At 41.7% G+C, this 17485-nt stretch overlaps 1 protein-coding gene across 2 annotated transcripts in view; it reads right to left on the minus strand.

Moving 5' to 3' along the window:
* The window catches only part of PPP4R1 (protein phosphatase 4 regulatory subunit 1), a 68803-nt gene extending 52001 nt beyond the window's left edge, over positions 1-16802 (minus strand). The window contains exons 1-3 of one of the 2 annotated variants that reach the window (XM_050891995.1): positions 16683-16802; positions 16334-16378; positions 711-846 (exon numbers count right to left, since the gene is read on the minus strand). In XM_050891995.1, the coding sequence (XP_050747952.1) occupies positions 711-846; positions 16334-16378; positions 16683-16689 (188 nt within the window). In that variant the 5' untranslated portion in view covers positions 16690-16802. Of the gene's footprint in view, positions 1-710; positions 847-16333; positions 16379-16682 lie in introns of those variants that run through there. The other variant, XM_050891996.1, reaches the window with a different exon arrangement.
* Between the last annotated feature and the right edge of the window lie 683 nt (positions 16803-17485).

Consider the following 17485-nt stretch of genomic DNA (forward strand, 5'->3'; position numbering starts at 1 on the left):
AAATAAATTCTGATTTTGAGTTTCTCCATTCCATTGCACAGTGTCTGTGTGCAGGGGATGGGTGGGGGTCTGTCTGAAGAATGCTACAATACCTATGCTTTTAAATGAAACGACTAGTTCAGTGTCATTACAGAAATAAAACAAGGAAAATGCAGACCACAGTATTAAGTGAGCAAGATTAAGACTTTCTTTTCAGCAGTTTTTCATTTTCAATAACCAGAAGCAGCAATACCCAAACTGTAAACTAAGGATGAGGATGATCCTGCAGAACACTTCTTGGGTTCCTCTGGCAATCTACAGTGCTGTTCATCATCTTCTCCTGACCTTTCATGAAGTATTTTCTTAAAGTCACTTTCCACACAGAGTTATGGATACAGTTTACTATTATCTTCTAGTCCTGTGTCAACAGGAATGTTAGCATCCACAAGAAAACCTAAAAGGATGTGGTCCAATTAATGAAAAAGTTCAAGAAGTCCTAACTACGGTTACTTAAAAGGTAAGCAAATGTTTTTCTGTTATCATTAATATTTTGCTCTCTGTAACTAGACGGAGTATCAGCAAACAAAAGGAGGAGTGGAAACTGAAGAATTTTGTAAAATTGTTGGGTTTTTTTAGATTATTTGTATTTCATGCAAATTAACTTCAGTCAGATTTGAATCAGATTAATAGTTTGCATACCATTAGCCAGACAGGACATTTAAAAAGCATACCTGTTAAATATGTTCTCACTTGCAGCGTACTTGTCCAGTCTTCCCAAAGGCGTCAACATTTCATCTTGTGAGACAAAGTCCAGGGCTGAAGGTATAATAATCACATCAGACTCTGAGCTGTAGTCATCCACACCAACTATCAGAGACATCAGAAATATTCCTTATAATCACAGTAGTTTAACACTAAAATGATGTCTGTTGTTGGTCTTAAATACAGAAGCCTAGGCAAGGTCCCACTGACAACATATTTAATAACTGCACTCCATCATTCTCCCTAGCTCTCCCCAACCCCCAAAAAGCCTTTTCTATACAAGTGATTGATTACATATAAATCGGACTAAATGGATTTTGAGTAATTTTCTCTAACTTCCCACATATGACGTTTCACTAAACATCCAAGGTTCATGATATTTTTAGCTGACAAACAGTATTTTATACCTTATATTTTTATTAAGCAAATGACTTTTAGCCAATTCTAAAGTCAGCTTTTTGAAGACGCATAGACTAAAGTTAGCCCAGAGATAAAGAGTTAATACAACATAATCTAACAGAACAAAAAAAGAAGTTTTTTTAAAAAAGAAAAATCTAAATTAAGCATGCTAAAAAGTTCAGATGTGTGTTGCTATATCCGACCACCAATTAAAATAGGCACAATTCACCTATTGCATAACCAACCAGCGCATCAATAGGGAACTTTATATAGACACCTTTATCAACATGGAACCACAATGAAATGGAATAGGAGTCCATCCCTGCTCTGTAGAGCTACTTGAAGAATTAGGACTTTAACTACCACCTTTTCTGGCTTCCATATGCCCTCTAAACTGCTCAAAAACTCAGTCCCATAACAAACACCTTAGCCTGCAAATGCAATCACTTATTTGCTAGTATTGCAAATGCATTCACTTATTTGCAAGAACTATCCCACGTCACCTGCTTTACTCCTGAAAACACAACGCTACAGTACACTACAACTATTCTTCAGTCTATCCAAGTTTCTCTGAAAAGCCTTTTGAAAACTGGCAAATAGAGATGGACAGAAGACAAAGACAGACAGGTCTAAAAGTCCAACAATGATTTTTTAAAAAGTGAACTCTATAGAGGAAAGAAAAGATTATTGTCCTCTTACCTTCTATACAATTATACTATGTTACATAAATTGGTTATCAGACGTTGTATCATTATCTTCAACATTCAGAATACACAAGCAGCTACCTTTTTCTGAACGTCTTAACATATTTCAAATGTCAAAAGATGTAACACCAAGCTCTCCATAACAGTAATACTTTTAGACCTAAACTGAGTTAATAGCATCCCTTTACCAACAAACTAATTCTCCCATTTTCTAGGTAGAGAACCAATGCACGTGGTTTAACTGGTCATAAATAAATCCCACCCCTGGAGGAGGGTCCAAATTCTGCAGCTGCTGATAGGACATGAAATCCTTGCCAGAAATCAAATGAAGAAGTGATGGGAAAAGAGCAAGGGCATAAGAATCTGGGACATAGGGGCAAGAAAGTACGCTAGGAGCTGCGAGACAAAGTAGATGGAAGAGCAATCTGGGGAGAGGAACTAGTGCCCTTGGATATGCCTAAGGCAGAGGATAACAAACTGAGGGGGGGAGGAGGGGAAGGCTCAAGAAAAAAAAAGGTCAGCTGCAGAAAGCTATTGCAGCACAAAGGGAAAGCACTTAGCAACCCCAGGTTTACACAACTGTTTGAACCTGTGTTTGGTTTGGGTTTGTGGGTTTGGTTGGGTTTTGGTTGGTTTTTTTTTTTTTCTTGGTTTGGTTTGGTTTTTTGCAAGCATCAGTTTTATTTTCACAGGAAAGGTTGGGGAAAGGTAAAAATGCACTCATAATGCAAGTTAGGATTTTATGCCAGGTTAAGTTAACAAGGAACACGCTACATCCTTTGACACGCTCATAGGTCTTTAATTCAACCCATCGATCCAACTAAAACCAGAGGTCTTCCTGTGTTTATAGTTACGCCATTCACCTTTCTCACACAGACAAGTCTTTTTAGAATAGAATATTTCAGTCAAAGTGACCTACAACGATCATCTAGTCCAACTGCCTGACCACTTCAGGACTGACCAAAAGTTAAAGCAAATTATTAAAGGCATTGTCCAAATGCCTCTTAAACACTGACAGGCTTGGGGCATTGACCACTGCTCTAGGAAGCCTGTTCCAGTGTTTGACCACCCTCTTGGTAAAGAAATGCTTCCTAATGTCCAGTCTGAACCTCCCCTAAGGCAGCTTTGAACCATTCCCACACGTCCTGCCACCGGATGCCAGGGAGAAGAGGTCAGCACCTCCCTCTCCATCTCCCTGCCTCAGGAAGCTGTAGCGAGCAATGAGGTCACCCCTCAGCCTCCTTTTCTCCAAACTAGACAAGCCCAGAGTCCTTAGCCGCTCCTCATATGACATTTTGTTGTATGCGAGCTCCTACTGTCGGAGGGCTGACTCAAGACATACTTTGAAGCAACAAACACATTCTGCAGCATCCACACACAAAATAAGTTACACTGATACCCCTCGTTCCAGGAAATGAATTGCATTAATTTTCTTTTTGTATCATTATAATTGCACCCTTCACTAGGGAGCTAAACCACTGCACTCGGATCGATTTCTAAACTACAGAACTTAAATTAATACAGTTAAGTTGTGACATAACCAACTGGGGAGAAAAAAACATCACTCTCATATTCCGTGAAATTAATTCGATGACAGGGTCCTATTTGCCTATTTTAAAGTCTGTGGATCATATTACAAATTTAAAAGCATAAATTGAGGAAACTGTCAAAATAACAACATAATTATTGTCACTAACATAATTATTTTTACTTTGCTATCAAACATATGAATAAAAAAAAAAAAAAATGCTGACCATTATATCAACCACCAGTTTTACTTCCTCCATTTCTCTCCTCTCAACCTCAACTTCACATTCCATGTTCCCCTCTTTCCCCTCTATATTTATTCTCCCCTAATACTCCTACAGTAAGTGGTCCAATGTAGATGCCATCTTAGATGGTGCATAACACGGCGATGGCTCACTCTATGTGTCTTAACACATAAACGTGCAAAGTTGACTGGATGTCTGATGCCTTTGATTTAGCGAACTGAATGTTCTGATAAGTTTTGCCTCGTGAAACCAGTTAAGTCAACCAAACTGCTAAATCCACTCTGTATCAGATGTAAATATCAATGATAAATTGTAAGCAGCTGCTCATATTTTTATGTTTGATGTCTCATACTAGTTCAAACAGAACATGAGGTGTGTGGATTTGACTCTGCTGTGTTTGTGCATTGTAAAGTTAAGTTTAGCACTACAATGGGCTTGATATGCCTCTGCTACTGATGCTGAGCAACATTTACTATTTAAATAATGCCAGCATCTCAGCTCATAGTCACAAAAGAGATCATTCAAATGGCAGCATCCTGATAAACGCAACACTAATAGCAACAGGAAAGAGAGAGGTGATAAAAATAAGTCACAGTACATGAACAGTTTCTAGTTACGAAAAGTACTGCTACAGTTATCTTCCATATTCATTTTCACTCTCAACATCAACACACTGATCCAAGCAAAAAGGAGCACCAGCCCAGTAAAATTCCCATTCTAACAAAGCCCCTCAAGCAGATGTTTGTCTTTAACTTGCCCCACATATGATCCGCCAACAAGCTATCCAAAAGGCTGTTAACTGAATACTGTCTCTTCAGCCCTCCTCTGCTTTCCACCCAACTTTGAGCACTTCCTCAAGTACTACAGGACCTTTTGTAAATTTTACAAATGCAAAACACACCCCTGAACATAAGTGTACTGGTTTTAGCTGGGATAGAGTTAAAATTCTTCATAGTAGCTTGTATGGGGCTATTTTGTGCACCTCCAACCTACTCACTGGCAGGGCAGTGTGAGGAGTAGAAAAGGCCTCGGCTGTGTAAGCACTGTTGCACAGTAACTAAAACATCAGTGTGTTATCAACATTAGTTTCAGCACAAATCCAAAACACAGCACCATGCAAGCTCCTATGAAGAAATTTAACTCTATCCCAGCCAAAACCAGTACAAGTCTTGGCTAGCTCAAATGCAGAACGTCCAGATTCATTCCCACTTCAGAATGTAGACCAGGCAACAGGGCCACATGTTACTTTCTTCTCCTGCTGCAGAAAAACTATAGGTCACTTTCCTTATTTTCTCCACTTTTTCAAACCAGTACAAATAAGTCCAGACCAAATGCTCGGAAGGCATCTAAGCTAAAAGACACCACTGAAAACTAATGGAAGTTCAGAGCCTAAGTACCTTTTAATTTGGTCTTACCTGTTCACACCAACATGCAAAAGAAGTAGAGCTAAGAAATTAGGAGTTTCTATAAAAACATCCTATCCCAGCAGTTCAAAGTCATTAGTGGTGATGGGGTGGAGGAACAACGATTGGACAACAGTGTGAAAAGCAATCACAGTGCCACTATTTTCTGTCCACATAACCATCAAAGCAGAGCAAAATGAATAAATACATTAATTTATCTAGACTAAGGAGTTTGCAAACTTCTCAAAACTCCACACTACTACCACCAAACACAAGGCAGCATTGCACAAGATAAACACTGGATTTTGTTTCAGTATCTAATTATCACTGACCTGTTGTATGACACAAGCCAAGTAACAACTCCTCTCTGTACCTTCATTTTCCTGCCCAATCATTTGTTTGACTGTTTTTTGTAGAAGTTGTTCAGGCTTGTCTATCTCTCTTGCATCTGGTCCATACTGTACCAAGAATATATTAACACCCCCGACTTTAAGTTCTCCTGTTTCCCTTAAGTTCCCCGTTTTATGGCAAGGATACAACAATTACTTGCAACAATTATTAACTTACACTGACCATACAGCAATCTTGCTGAGACAGACTATGTTTAGAGGTGCTTAGTCAACCATTGACAAGCTTGGCTGAGCATACAACAATGAAATAGAAGTCCATTTAAAACTCAGCCCCCCATAAAACTATAGTCTATAGGCCAATTTTCAAGTGAGCTGATTTTTCTGGTATGTATCTCATCTTCATAATATCTTTCACAAAGATCTTGATCATGTTGTGTCTTTTAGACAGGTGCACAAGAACATGTTTGAAAAAATAATTACTATTTTTCTTTTATTTAATAATGCATGAACAACTCTTTGCCATAGACTGCTGAGTAGCAAGGTCTACACGTACTCTTCTTGTTCTTCTGTATCTGCTATGGGCTCCACGGCAGAAACATATCCTCCCTCATTTTGGCATGGAAACTCAGTAACAAGACGACAGGTATTCTAAAAATGAGCAATTTTCATTTCTCAAAGCTGAGGAACAAACAATTTTAAAGATTCAAGATTTCCAACTAATATTACAGTTCCCTCATTTTATCTTCTGCATTCCCAAAGCATTCTAAAGATCTATTAAGAAGTCTTTATGGCAGTTACTACAGATATATCTAGTAAAACGGATTAATTTTTATTCAATTGTAGTACACACTATTTGCTATGCTCTACTTCAAGTGTTACCATAAGGATGTTCAGGTTAATACAGCACTTATATGCAGAAAAGACTTAGTTCTGTTCTGCTGTTCGAGCAAGTAATTTTTCTGTTTAATTGTAAAGCAAAAATAGTAGCCCTACGAGCCCAAACATTTGATATCATAATCACAAAATAATAGCAGCAAGTTTGTTCTAAGTCACTGTCCTCTATGCGATGAAAGAATAAATTCACCCTACGTTCAGATTTCTGCAGAACACAAGTAGTATTCTCAGCCCTTCCGCATTGTAAATACGTTCCCTTCCATCTCACGTTCTGTAAGAAATATTGTTTTGCATCTTGATGTTCTGCAAAGAGAAATCCACCTCAGCACAAGCATGGAAGCTAAACATCTATATTTGTTCACGGTTAGGAACTCATTACTCTTACCCTTTCATACTGCACTATATTCCAGCACCGGTTCCACAGTGACATCACAGACCATAGCATCAGTTGTGCTATTTCAGCTGCATTTGCTACCACAAATTTACTGCATTATTTCAGTAACATTAACCAAGAGCTATTGCAATGACAATTACACAAATATTACAAAATGTGTTTGTCATGCTGACTTCCACCACCCTGCCTGCCCGATCCAGGTATCACTCACTGGTGATCATAGATCCCACTGTCAGAAAGTGGGAGCTGATTTTTCCAAGAGACACTTAAAATATATCATCTCTGTTTTCCTTCTGTAGTCTAAGACTGAAAATGCAAATGAGATGCCACAAGTTCACCCTGATATTGCAAATGTTTCCAGAGAAAAATATAAGTTTGAACAGTGTGTGATTTTCTCAGCAAAATTACAAAAAAGGTGAACAGAAGTATAAAAGGGATCTGCAAGTGATAATCTTAGATTCCAGTCCATCAACGATATTAGCAGAAATAAGAACCACACTTGCCTTTCTGTCTCTCCCCAAAATTTCCCCTTCAAACACGGAGCACTATCTGCCTTGACCCTCTTATGAATGTGGTGAAGTCATCACACCTGAACATGTAGACTTTGTTGTCTGCACTCCAAGTTTGTTGGGATTGGGAGTGGGGGAGGAGGAGAGAGCTAGGAGCAAGGAAGAAGATAAGGGGGAAATGCAAAGCAGCTCTGATGCAAAGCTGCTGTGCTAACAGCAAGGCTTACCACATTAGCCCCTATGTAGCACTTTCATAGCAGAGCTTGCTAACAGCTTGAAGCACAGACAGAGCAAACCCTTTAAAGAAAACTTCAGTACAGGCTTGGTGGGGGTAGCATTTAGCAGATGAAAGAAAGACGCAGGAACCAAAATCAGCAGCTGTTTACACACAGGACTCATACAAGTATGGCACAGCAAATTTAAAAGACCCACTAGACTAAAACATAACAGACTAAGAGAATATTTTCATTTAGCAAAGGCCTTAAAAAAAAAAGATACAGTTATCAAGCATGCCAAAGGAGTTGTATTTCTCATCAAGCATCGGAGGAAACGAGGGGTGATACAAAATTCTTTAAGCAATGAGGACAGGTGCAGCTACAGACAAGTTTTTCTCTTCGAGGCATACACAAGCAGCACTGAAAATCCTGATTTGCTCTGAAACAAAGGAATACTTCTATCTCATATTGCTCACTAGTCATTTATTTGCACAACAGCAGAATGTACCTTCTACCAGTTAACAGTCTGACCTGCAACAAAAGCTGGTTCAGAGGAAATTGAAACAAAGAGGACATCCAAGCTACCAGTTAAAACAATCAACAGTTTACATTTTGTCTGCCGATTTCCTGTTGGGAGCATGTCACACCCATCACCATGGTACTCAAGTCTCCTGCTATTTACGTCCCTATCTTTTACCCTTCCAAACAACTGCATACAATTAAAAATTGTGGAATGAGGCTGGAGTGAAGCGGAAGTCAGCTAGTGTGAGCAGCAGTTACTCCAAGGTACTTTTTTCTCCTCTACAAGTTCCTTACAGTCAAAGAAAGGTATCCACCCTCTCTCTGCAGAGCACTGCTGCTTGTGGGGTTTTTGATTGCCTCCATGACTGAGAATTTTGTAGCACTGTGAAGAGAATCCCACTTCCATCTTCAACCAAGATGTTCTCCCTGGTCCTACCATGACAGGACACATGCATTCACTGTGCTTAGGGCCATGCTCAAGTTCTGCCCCTAACTGGGTATCTGGTAGACACAAAAACATCAAGTTCAAACTACATACACATTAACCTTCGACTAACTGGAAGGGAGAACATTATGAAGCAAGCAGTTGAAGCTCAAATGGTCCAAAGGCTTGTGCTAGCTTTGCAATGCTAATGTGACACCAGGAGTTATAACACATCAGCTACTAACTCAACTGCTGCACTTGAAACAAGTGTTGCTCCACTGTGCAGTTACTTCGACTGGTTCAGTCACAGTAACTGAAATACACTTACTTGGGCTAAACGCTGCCGAGAAGGCAAGTTCTATGACTAGATCCATAATCTATAAAACATGGCTTTGCAACATAAATCGCTTTGAACTTCCTAACTGTACTTCTGCTCTCTCCACTTAAACCCCAGACAACGCTCTTGAGATGTTGTTTGACAGCATTCAAAACTCTTCATGGGATAAGCCTTCATGTTTCCTGACCGTTCAGAGGCGGAAATTCTTTCTGCAACTCTTCACACTTTTCTTCTTTCTGCAACTCTCCACACTCTTCCTCTCTGTGCTCAGTATAAAGTGTAAAACTGGTCTATGGGAGAAGACTGAGCAGTACAGAATGCAGTGGATTCACTCTTAGAAAAAGTAAGAACAGCCATGGGTGTTAATTTCAATGTTATTTAAACTAGAGTTTCCTCTAATAAAACATACATACAAGCAAACTTGCACAAGCAAGTATCCCAACAGACTAATCAAGCTATTCTTCCTGAAGGCTAGAGAGGAAGGAAAAGGTGGTCTCTCTTCCATTCAAATATTTGGGAACTGTTCAGGCACTATGGCAACAAGACAAAAAAATACCTAAGCAGATTTATCAGAGAAAAATGCTCCAACAATCTGCATTAGCACTCATATAGAATGTTACTTTTATACATTAATATATTTAACTATTATGGAAATTGTATCTCAGAATAACACACATTTATTGTACTATTTGCCTTTCATTTTTCTTTACCTTAAAAATAGTAAAAAAAACCCCACTAAACCAGTACTCTCAACTCTCAGTGCAGTTGTTCTGCTGTTGCAAATGAACACTCTTCACAAACATGTTTTGACACTGCGTTCAACCTATACATTGGACAGGATTTTAATACCCTATTGCCAGAAAGAACTGCAGCGTCCCACCCAAACCAAGAAAAAGCCACATTAATTTTTCTTATGCTATACCTTCTAAAGCAGACAGAGAAGCCCTGATGTTCTGCGTTCCTTTAGGGGCAGCTGCCCCTGCCTCGCTCTTCCAAAGATGGAACTGTTACTCCAGCTCTCAAAGCAGAAGCTATCCTTTCATCCAGTTCTGCCAGTGTTACAAGTCATCTCTTGCAGCTACTACTCTGACAATGAAAACTTCCTGCCCACACAGAGGGAAAGTCTTAGCAGCAAGACACACACAGGAAGAGAGGCATTTTATCTTCAACACACTGCAGTCTGACACCTCCACAATAGGTCAGCAGTCAGAAACAACTGCACGAACACCAAGGTTTCACTCTATCTTTTAAGTTTAAGATTTTGAAAATTTCCATCTCTTTCCCGACTACATTCACTCCTTCCTCTTTTTGTTTTTTCCCCCTCCAACGGGGAGAGAAAGTGAGGAGGAGGAGAATACCTGAAAGCCCTAGGAGATAAATCAGGAGACAAAAAAAAAAAAAAAAAAAAAAAAGGAGTTGGCAACCTTAATTGAGGACTCCTGCCAGAGACAGGAACATAAAAAGGTGGCTGGCAAAAAGCACATTTCCACATGAGAAATGATACTACTGGCCTTGGGAAGCTGAAAGCCTAGAAAATTACCTCTTCTTCAATGCACTGCTAGGTGTAATGGAGAAAATATGTGCAGCTGCATGAGGAAGGTTCATTAGCCTATACCAAATCAAGCACAACCCTTTCCTCACATCATCATCTTCTCTCTAGGATCCTAAGAGGTTGCTCAAGAAAAAGAGACTAACCATTACCCACCTGAGACCACTAAAACCAGAATGCCATGGGGACACAACCATCCACCTGAGTCTCCCAGTTTCTATGAGGGTCAATCACCACATTAAAAGACAAAGAAATAAACTGAAGACTCAGGAGAATTAAAACCTGATCTCCAGGGGAAACAGACTTAACAAGTATGCTTCATTAGCATTAAAAACCAGTTATTAGATTCCCAACAGAACAGAATCTCAGTCACACCAGAGAACCAAAACAGAAAGTCTGCTATTAATTTCTGTTATTATTTTTTGCAACACGGTCATTAAAGACTACTGAAATGCCAACCCAGTAACTCAAACTATCTCAGCACTCTTTCACCAGAGCTAAGTCTCTAATGGGACCAAAAGGTCAGTAATCCAATGTTGCATTTGAACATTATGTTGGAAATTTAGCTATACTCAAAGCTGGAATTAAGTCTAAGAAGTGACCTGACTTGCAGTCCATCCATAAAAACTAACAGCATAACAAAATTTGCCAATTCTTGTTCTGTGGTAAAGGAACAAAGGAACCACAATACAAAAGCTTCTGATATTACTATGTACAGCTGTGGGAAAGGCAAGGTGAATTTTAACATACTGAATGCACATTATCCCAGCATAATTCACTGCAAGGGAATAAGAACTACAACACAGCATCAAGCTGTGATTGTGATTTGACACCACAGGGAAATACAGACCGATTTTATTTAAAAAAAAAAAAAACAAACCCTTTTGACTTTAAATATTATGAAAATAGAAAAAACTTAAAAGAAAAAAATTAAATTGAAATTAGCTTCTATTTGGGAAGAGACTTGTGTGCTACTCAAAGTCTAATAAAATAATTTAATTAAAAGCATTCCACCAACACAAACTCACTGCTAATGTCAGATGATTTGCTGATCACCTGGAACAAGAACATATCATCAAAGATAAACCAGCTTTTGACACCTGCAGATGCACAAAGAGTATTTTCTCAGCTCAGCTAAATAACTGGTTCACTCACAGTTGAGAAGCCTGCCAGGAGGAGAGGCTAGAAACACCTGTCCTCCCTTTCCAATCAATGAAAAAGAACTCAATACTAAAACCAGAGCTATATTAGATAACAGCTACTATATTTTTTTAAATCTTTAGAACTGTTTAATCTACAAGTAAAATCCAACCAGTAACACTAGATTTGCTAATTGTAAAAATTATCTCATTGTTAAATTTTAAATCTATCTTACTGTTAAACTCTTATGCTGAGGAAAACAAGTTTACACAGAGGTGTATTTCTATTTATCTATAAAAACTCATTTAACAGTTCTAAACTAGAACTGTCTAAACTATGCTTAGATATTAAAATACTATTTTCTGCATTTTTAGTTAAAACATCTGAATACTAAGTGTACAGAAAAAGGCAACTATCACCATTTTTCAACATGATAAAAGATAAAGCTTCAGAAGCTGAATGTTAAGCTACGTAACCACCAAAGCATGCATATAGTTCTTGCAACTATCAAAAGTCCAAAAGTTGTATGTAAATGCAGCTGCCAGTTATCAATAATAAACATTTTTTCAAAAAAAACCAAATGCAAAACAGTATTAAAACCAGTTATTAGACCAAAATTTCTTTTCTCTCCTGATTTAAATAACAATTAAAATCCTGAGTTAAATAAAGCTATCCCCCTTCACAATCTGAATTCTAACTACAGATGGCTCTATTTTTCAGAATATACACCCTGCACTCATCAGTAGACAGACTGAAAGAAGTCAGCATCATGGTATGTTTGATTGCATCTATCTGTACTGATCAGTTCAATCTTCAGAAACATCCGGGGGGGAGGGGGTGTGGAACACAAACCATCTAGCAAGAGTCATAAAGAACATTTTATTTATCATCAGAAATATGTAATTCTACTACCCTCCGTGTTTGTTTTTCAACCATTTTTGTTGCTTATTTTCTTTTCTGTTCCATATTTAGCTTATACAGTTATGTTATTCTATATTGATTTTGTATGCACAAAACAAAGATTTGAACAAAAGCCAAATTTTCACTGACTTCTTTTCATCTACTGTACAAGATTTTAGACAAAAGATCAAGAATGTCAATAGTCCAAATAGTGTTATGGGCAACTGTCCAGCTGACACTGAACCGCTACCTTAATTTTGCCACCTTATAGCAGCCAGATGGGATGGTGAGTCTTCTGCAGGCTTTCACTTTGAAATTTCACCCTATTGCCTTTAGGGTGGGGGGTTTTTTTGCCTTAATGGATATCATGCAAGGATTCTTGTTAGGTTCACCTTCACACAAATGAAATACAATGATATGTTACTTATTTGGGGGGTTAGAGTCAATAATAAAGTTGCCTTTCACAATAAGAACTTATATTTAGGAATTAAATTTCTTTTATAACCTTCTGTATGTTCAGCGAGGATACATTCACTGAATTTTTTAAAAAAAAATTTTTTTTTTTTTTACTTCAAACTACCAAACAAGGAAAAGCCACTGGCTGAATATGGGAGAACCAGAATTTCTTTAATTATTATCATAGCCTTTGACATCAGGAGCTACCTCTGCATAAGCAAAATATTACCTAAAATTAAAGTACTGAAATACCATGTGCCAAGCCATGTAACTACTTAAAGCAATCATCTGTGTAATGTACCATCAGGTGTAAAATATGCGTTCACCTGGGGGGGGGAAACCATCAGAGCCTTCCAGTGGTTACCAAGCAACCAAGAGCAGAAAATAATACGAAGCCTTCAAAATAGAAATGCAAACCAAAGCTGAAATTAATTATTTAAAAGTCAATCCAGCTGGTTTATCAACCACTCTCTAAAAGCCTTTCTTATAAAAGCTCCTGTTTAATCTCTGACCTCTTAAACAAATAAACAAAAGGCAATTTTTAAATAGATGCGTTCCACAGCATATATTCTCAAGGTCTCCAACTACTCCAAAAGCAGATTTACTACTCTTGAAATCTAGGAATGTTTCATTTAACCTAAACATTTATCAAGCTCTCTTTGGGAAAAGGTAAACTTTCTTTTACAAGCAACTACTAAAACAGTACTCCAAAGATATAATAATTTACTGTTTTATATTTCAGGTTACCTAGCATACAATGAGTTGGGATGACACATGAGGGGAGGCACAAATTGTACAGTTGTACAAGTTGTTGATTAAACTCCAACTTTCCAGTAAAATACTTAATTCCAGAAACCTTAAAGACAACGATCATAAAACAGCCGTTCTTAACTCCGCATATCTAAAAAGATACAGAGATGCTTGGTTCATTACTTTTAGCAGCAACTGTGCATTGTTGTTTGCTCGACTCCAGGGCTTTCTCCTACTGCTTTAGAACATGACCAGTAAAAGGTATCTATTAGTCACTTTAATGAGTCTTTCATTTTCTTTTGTACTTTTATTGTATTAGAAAACGGTGAATCACATTGTAGATTCTCATTAGCAAAAAAAAAAAAAAAACCAAACAAAAACCAACACCCAACCAAACAAATAAAAAAAAAAAACCCAAACCATTTTGTGATGCAGAATCAAACCTAGACTCACTGATGAGCTACAAAGTAACGCCTAATCTAGTAAAGTGTTCTAAACCATATGGCTAATCAGAGATCCAGCTTCAGATGTCCAATCCAGATCTTTACACATGCTTCTAGTCTTAATCACTCTTGGTTTCTCCAGCATAAATCATAGATGTTTTGCTATTGCTTGATACCAGATCAATTAAAAGCCCAAAGATTTATTGAAAACTACATAGTTTACTTTTCAAAATAGGCAATCAATTGATCCCATCTCAGTCTTTTCGTATAATTCATATTATTTTACATTTACCTAATTTCTCCTCCTAAATAGGAGGAGGAGGACTACAGGTATGCCCGCACGTCTTTTTCCTTGTTTGTCCTTAACTATAGCTTAGCACATTTAATAGCAAGACCACAGCTGGCAGAATCGCACATGCATAAAAGCTGCCAGCACTTCCAGTTTTCTCACAATTGCATTCTGCTACTTCAGGAATACACCTCTAAACCAGTGTCTAACTCTACTGCTCGAAAGAGCTGTAAATATTTGAAATATTTACAGTAGAGAAGTACCAGAGGGTGGGGTTCAGGCTTGGCACAGCCAGGCAAAAATTTTGGCTTTTTGTCTTTTTTTTTAAATTGTCTGTTTCATATATGCAACCATGAAACGTAATCCCACATAATGCATCAATTGGGAATGCTTTCATCAATTGCCTAAGACCTGTTGTACGTGGGTACAAAACATGGTTATTTCAAAGAAATACCACTGCACAAGAAATAGTGCTTTTCACTAGATATGTACAGTCTCCCTGGTCTGTATTATTTTTCTTTAGCTCAAACCCACCTCACAAGAACACCACCACATAAAATTTAGAACCATAAAAGACATTGTCTGACTGAACTATGTCCAGACAGCACACATACGAATCTGTATGAATCAGTTTCTTCTCTTAAAATAATACACATAAGTACTGAGCTAGTCACTTTTATCTACTCCATCAAAACCTCAGTAATTTTTAATGAGGTTTCAAATTTTTAGATTTCTGTGGCTCCTGCCTTCAGGATGCTCTCATCTGGACTGAGTCATACCTCCACGCATATATTATTTTTTCATTTTTAAAGACAAGACCATAACATTCAAACCACCACAAGGAACCCATGGGTTCAGAATCATCTCTCCAATGACTACACGTAATTTCTTACTTCAACTCCTGCCTTACAGTCAACAAAAATCATAATCTAAGTGGAAATTTAAGAATGCACTTTGCTGTTGCTTTTTTAAGTGTGTTACTTCTGAAAAAGTCCTCCTGTAATCACACAAAGTTTTGAAACAGCTACACTATCAAGCTGAATTTCAAGCTGTCAGAATTGGGGGGAAAAAAAAAAAAAAAAGCCTTACAGAAAGGCTCCCTCTTTGTGCAAGGCAACGCACAATAAAAGCCTTTTAAAACATCAGATGACAGAACTGAAAAAGAAGATGTAACAGTTAAATTCTGAAAAGTCAAAATAACTCTCCTCTAAAAATGTAAGCCATAAAATGAAAGGTTTTTCTCCTTCGATCCATCCCTGGCGAGCGGATCACTGCACAGCAGACAAAATACCTTCAGACAGTGACAAGGGTCCGCACACCCACGGCAGACTGCGAGGCAGACGCCTGCGTTACCAGCTGCCTCGAAAAGAGCCGCCGCCGCCTCCATTTTCACTTTCCGCCCAAAATTTATCCTCCTCCACTTCCAAAAAGCTCCCTCGGTATTGACATTACCAACAGACGCCTTCTCACCTGAGTAACATTTTACAGTCTGCCCAGCCAGGCTTCATACCCCTGAGTTAGTAATTTTGCACCAGAGCCACATTCTGCAATTTGCACCCTGACATTAACTCTTTTCCACACATCTCTCCAGCAGGGTCAGGAAGAGGGGGCCTGAGGGGGCGGGGGGGGCGGGGAGGAGGGGGGGGGGAACGACAAAAGAAATATAAAAAAATATATAGATATAAAAGGAACGAGCAACCCACACGCTGCAGCCTCCGACCCGGCAGGTCTCTCCTCCCCGGAGGCGTCCCCCCGTGCCCAGGCCATGAGGGGACGACGCCCCTCGGCGGCCCGCAGGCTGCCACACCTCCCGGCGGGGCGGCCTCCCGCCCGCCCTCGGCGGCCGTTAACGGAACCCCCGCACGCACAACCCCCCACACACACCCCCCCGCGCTTCCCGCCGGCCAACGCACCCCGCCGCGCGCCGCCACCACTCCCCTGCGGGAAAGCCCGGCGGAGCCCGGCCTGCCCCACGCGCGCCCGGGTGCGTGTCATGTACACCGTGAAGCGCGGAGCATGGCCTCCTCCTCCTCTTCTTCCTCCTCCCCCCCCCCCCACCGCCGCCGCCTCCCACAATGCACCGTGGGCGCTCCCCTCTGAAGCCACTTCCTCGCCCGAAAGCCGCCCCCCGGCCCCACTCACATCCGTCGATCTCCTCCTGCAGGTCCTCCTGGAGCAGCGACAGATCTGCGGGAGACACACCATCTGCCAACGCGCCCGGCCCGCTGCCCCCCGCCGCCCCCGCCACGCGTGACCCCCGGCCGCCCGCGGGGCCACCCCCCGCCGCCGCTAGCGAGCTCCGCAGGCTGCCCGCCGGCGCTCCCCCGACCCGACCCGACCCCACCCCGCAGCCCCCCGCGCTCCGAGCCGGACAGCGGCGGGAAGCGCTTCCGAAGCCGGAGCGGGGGAGAGGAGGGGGGGGGGAAGAGGAGGGCTGGCGCCTCACCGGGGAGGCGGCGTGTGCGGAAAGGGGGAGGGGGGCGCTACCTACCCGCCATTTTGCTGCAGCCCCCGCGGGGCGCCGGGCTACATTTAACCCGCGGCCGAGCGACGAAGGGGGCGGCGGTGCGGGCGGCAGGAGGGGGCAAGCCCCGCGCGGTCCAGGCCCCGGGCCCGGCGGCGTCTCCCCGCGTCCCCGGGAGAGCCGTGCAGGGAGGAGAGGGAGGGAGGAGGGAGCGGGCGGGCGGAGGAAGGCGGGAGGAGGGGTCTGGGCCGGACACGCTGCCCCCGCCTCCGCCCGGCGGAGCCGCGCTAGCTCGCACAGGCGGCCGCGCTTCCCCGCCCCTCGCTCTGACTCACGCCCGGAGCCGCCCGGCCCTGCCCGCGGGCGGCGAGGCCGGCGACTGCCAGGGCATCGACACACGCCCCGGCCCGCTCACCTGGTCTCGCCGCTCCCCCCCGCCGCCATCTCGGGGTTTGGGCTCCTCCTGCCGCCCGCCGAGGGGCGGGGAGGGCAGCGGGGCTGAGGCAAGGCCCCACCGCGCTCCCGATCCTCCCCTGGAAGGCCCCGTTTGGGGCGTTGTGGGGTCACCCGGAGAGAAGGGCCCCCGCAGGGGGGCAGCGCCACAAAGGTCCTCCTCGCCTTGGGCTGCATGGGGTCGCTTCCAGAGGAAGGGGGTCTCGGTGATGCAGCGGGGCCACAGAAGTGGCTTCGGGCGTTGCGGGGTCACCTGGAGAAAGCAGTGGCTGTGGTCCTGCCACAGCACCCACGAGCACCCTCCTCGTGTGAACTGCCGAGTTTCAGCAACCGGGAACCCGTGGCTTAAAAATTACGGGGTGTTCTCCACGTTGCTG

Source organism: Gymnogyps californianus, chromosome 2 (genome assembly GCF_018139145.2).
Source record: "Gymnogyps californianus isolate 813 chromosome 2, ASM1813914v2, whole genome shotgun sequence".
Classification (NCBI taxonomy): Eukaryota; Metazoa; Chordata; class Aves; order Accipitriformes; family Cathartidae; genus Gymnogyps; species Gymnogyps californianus.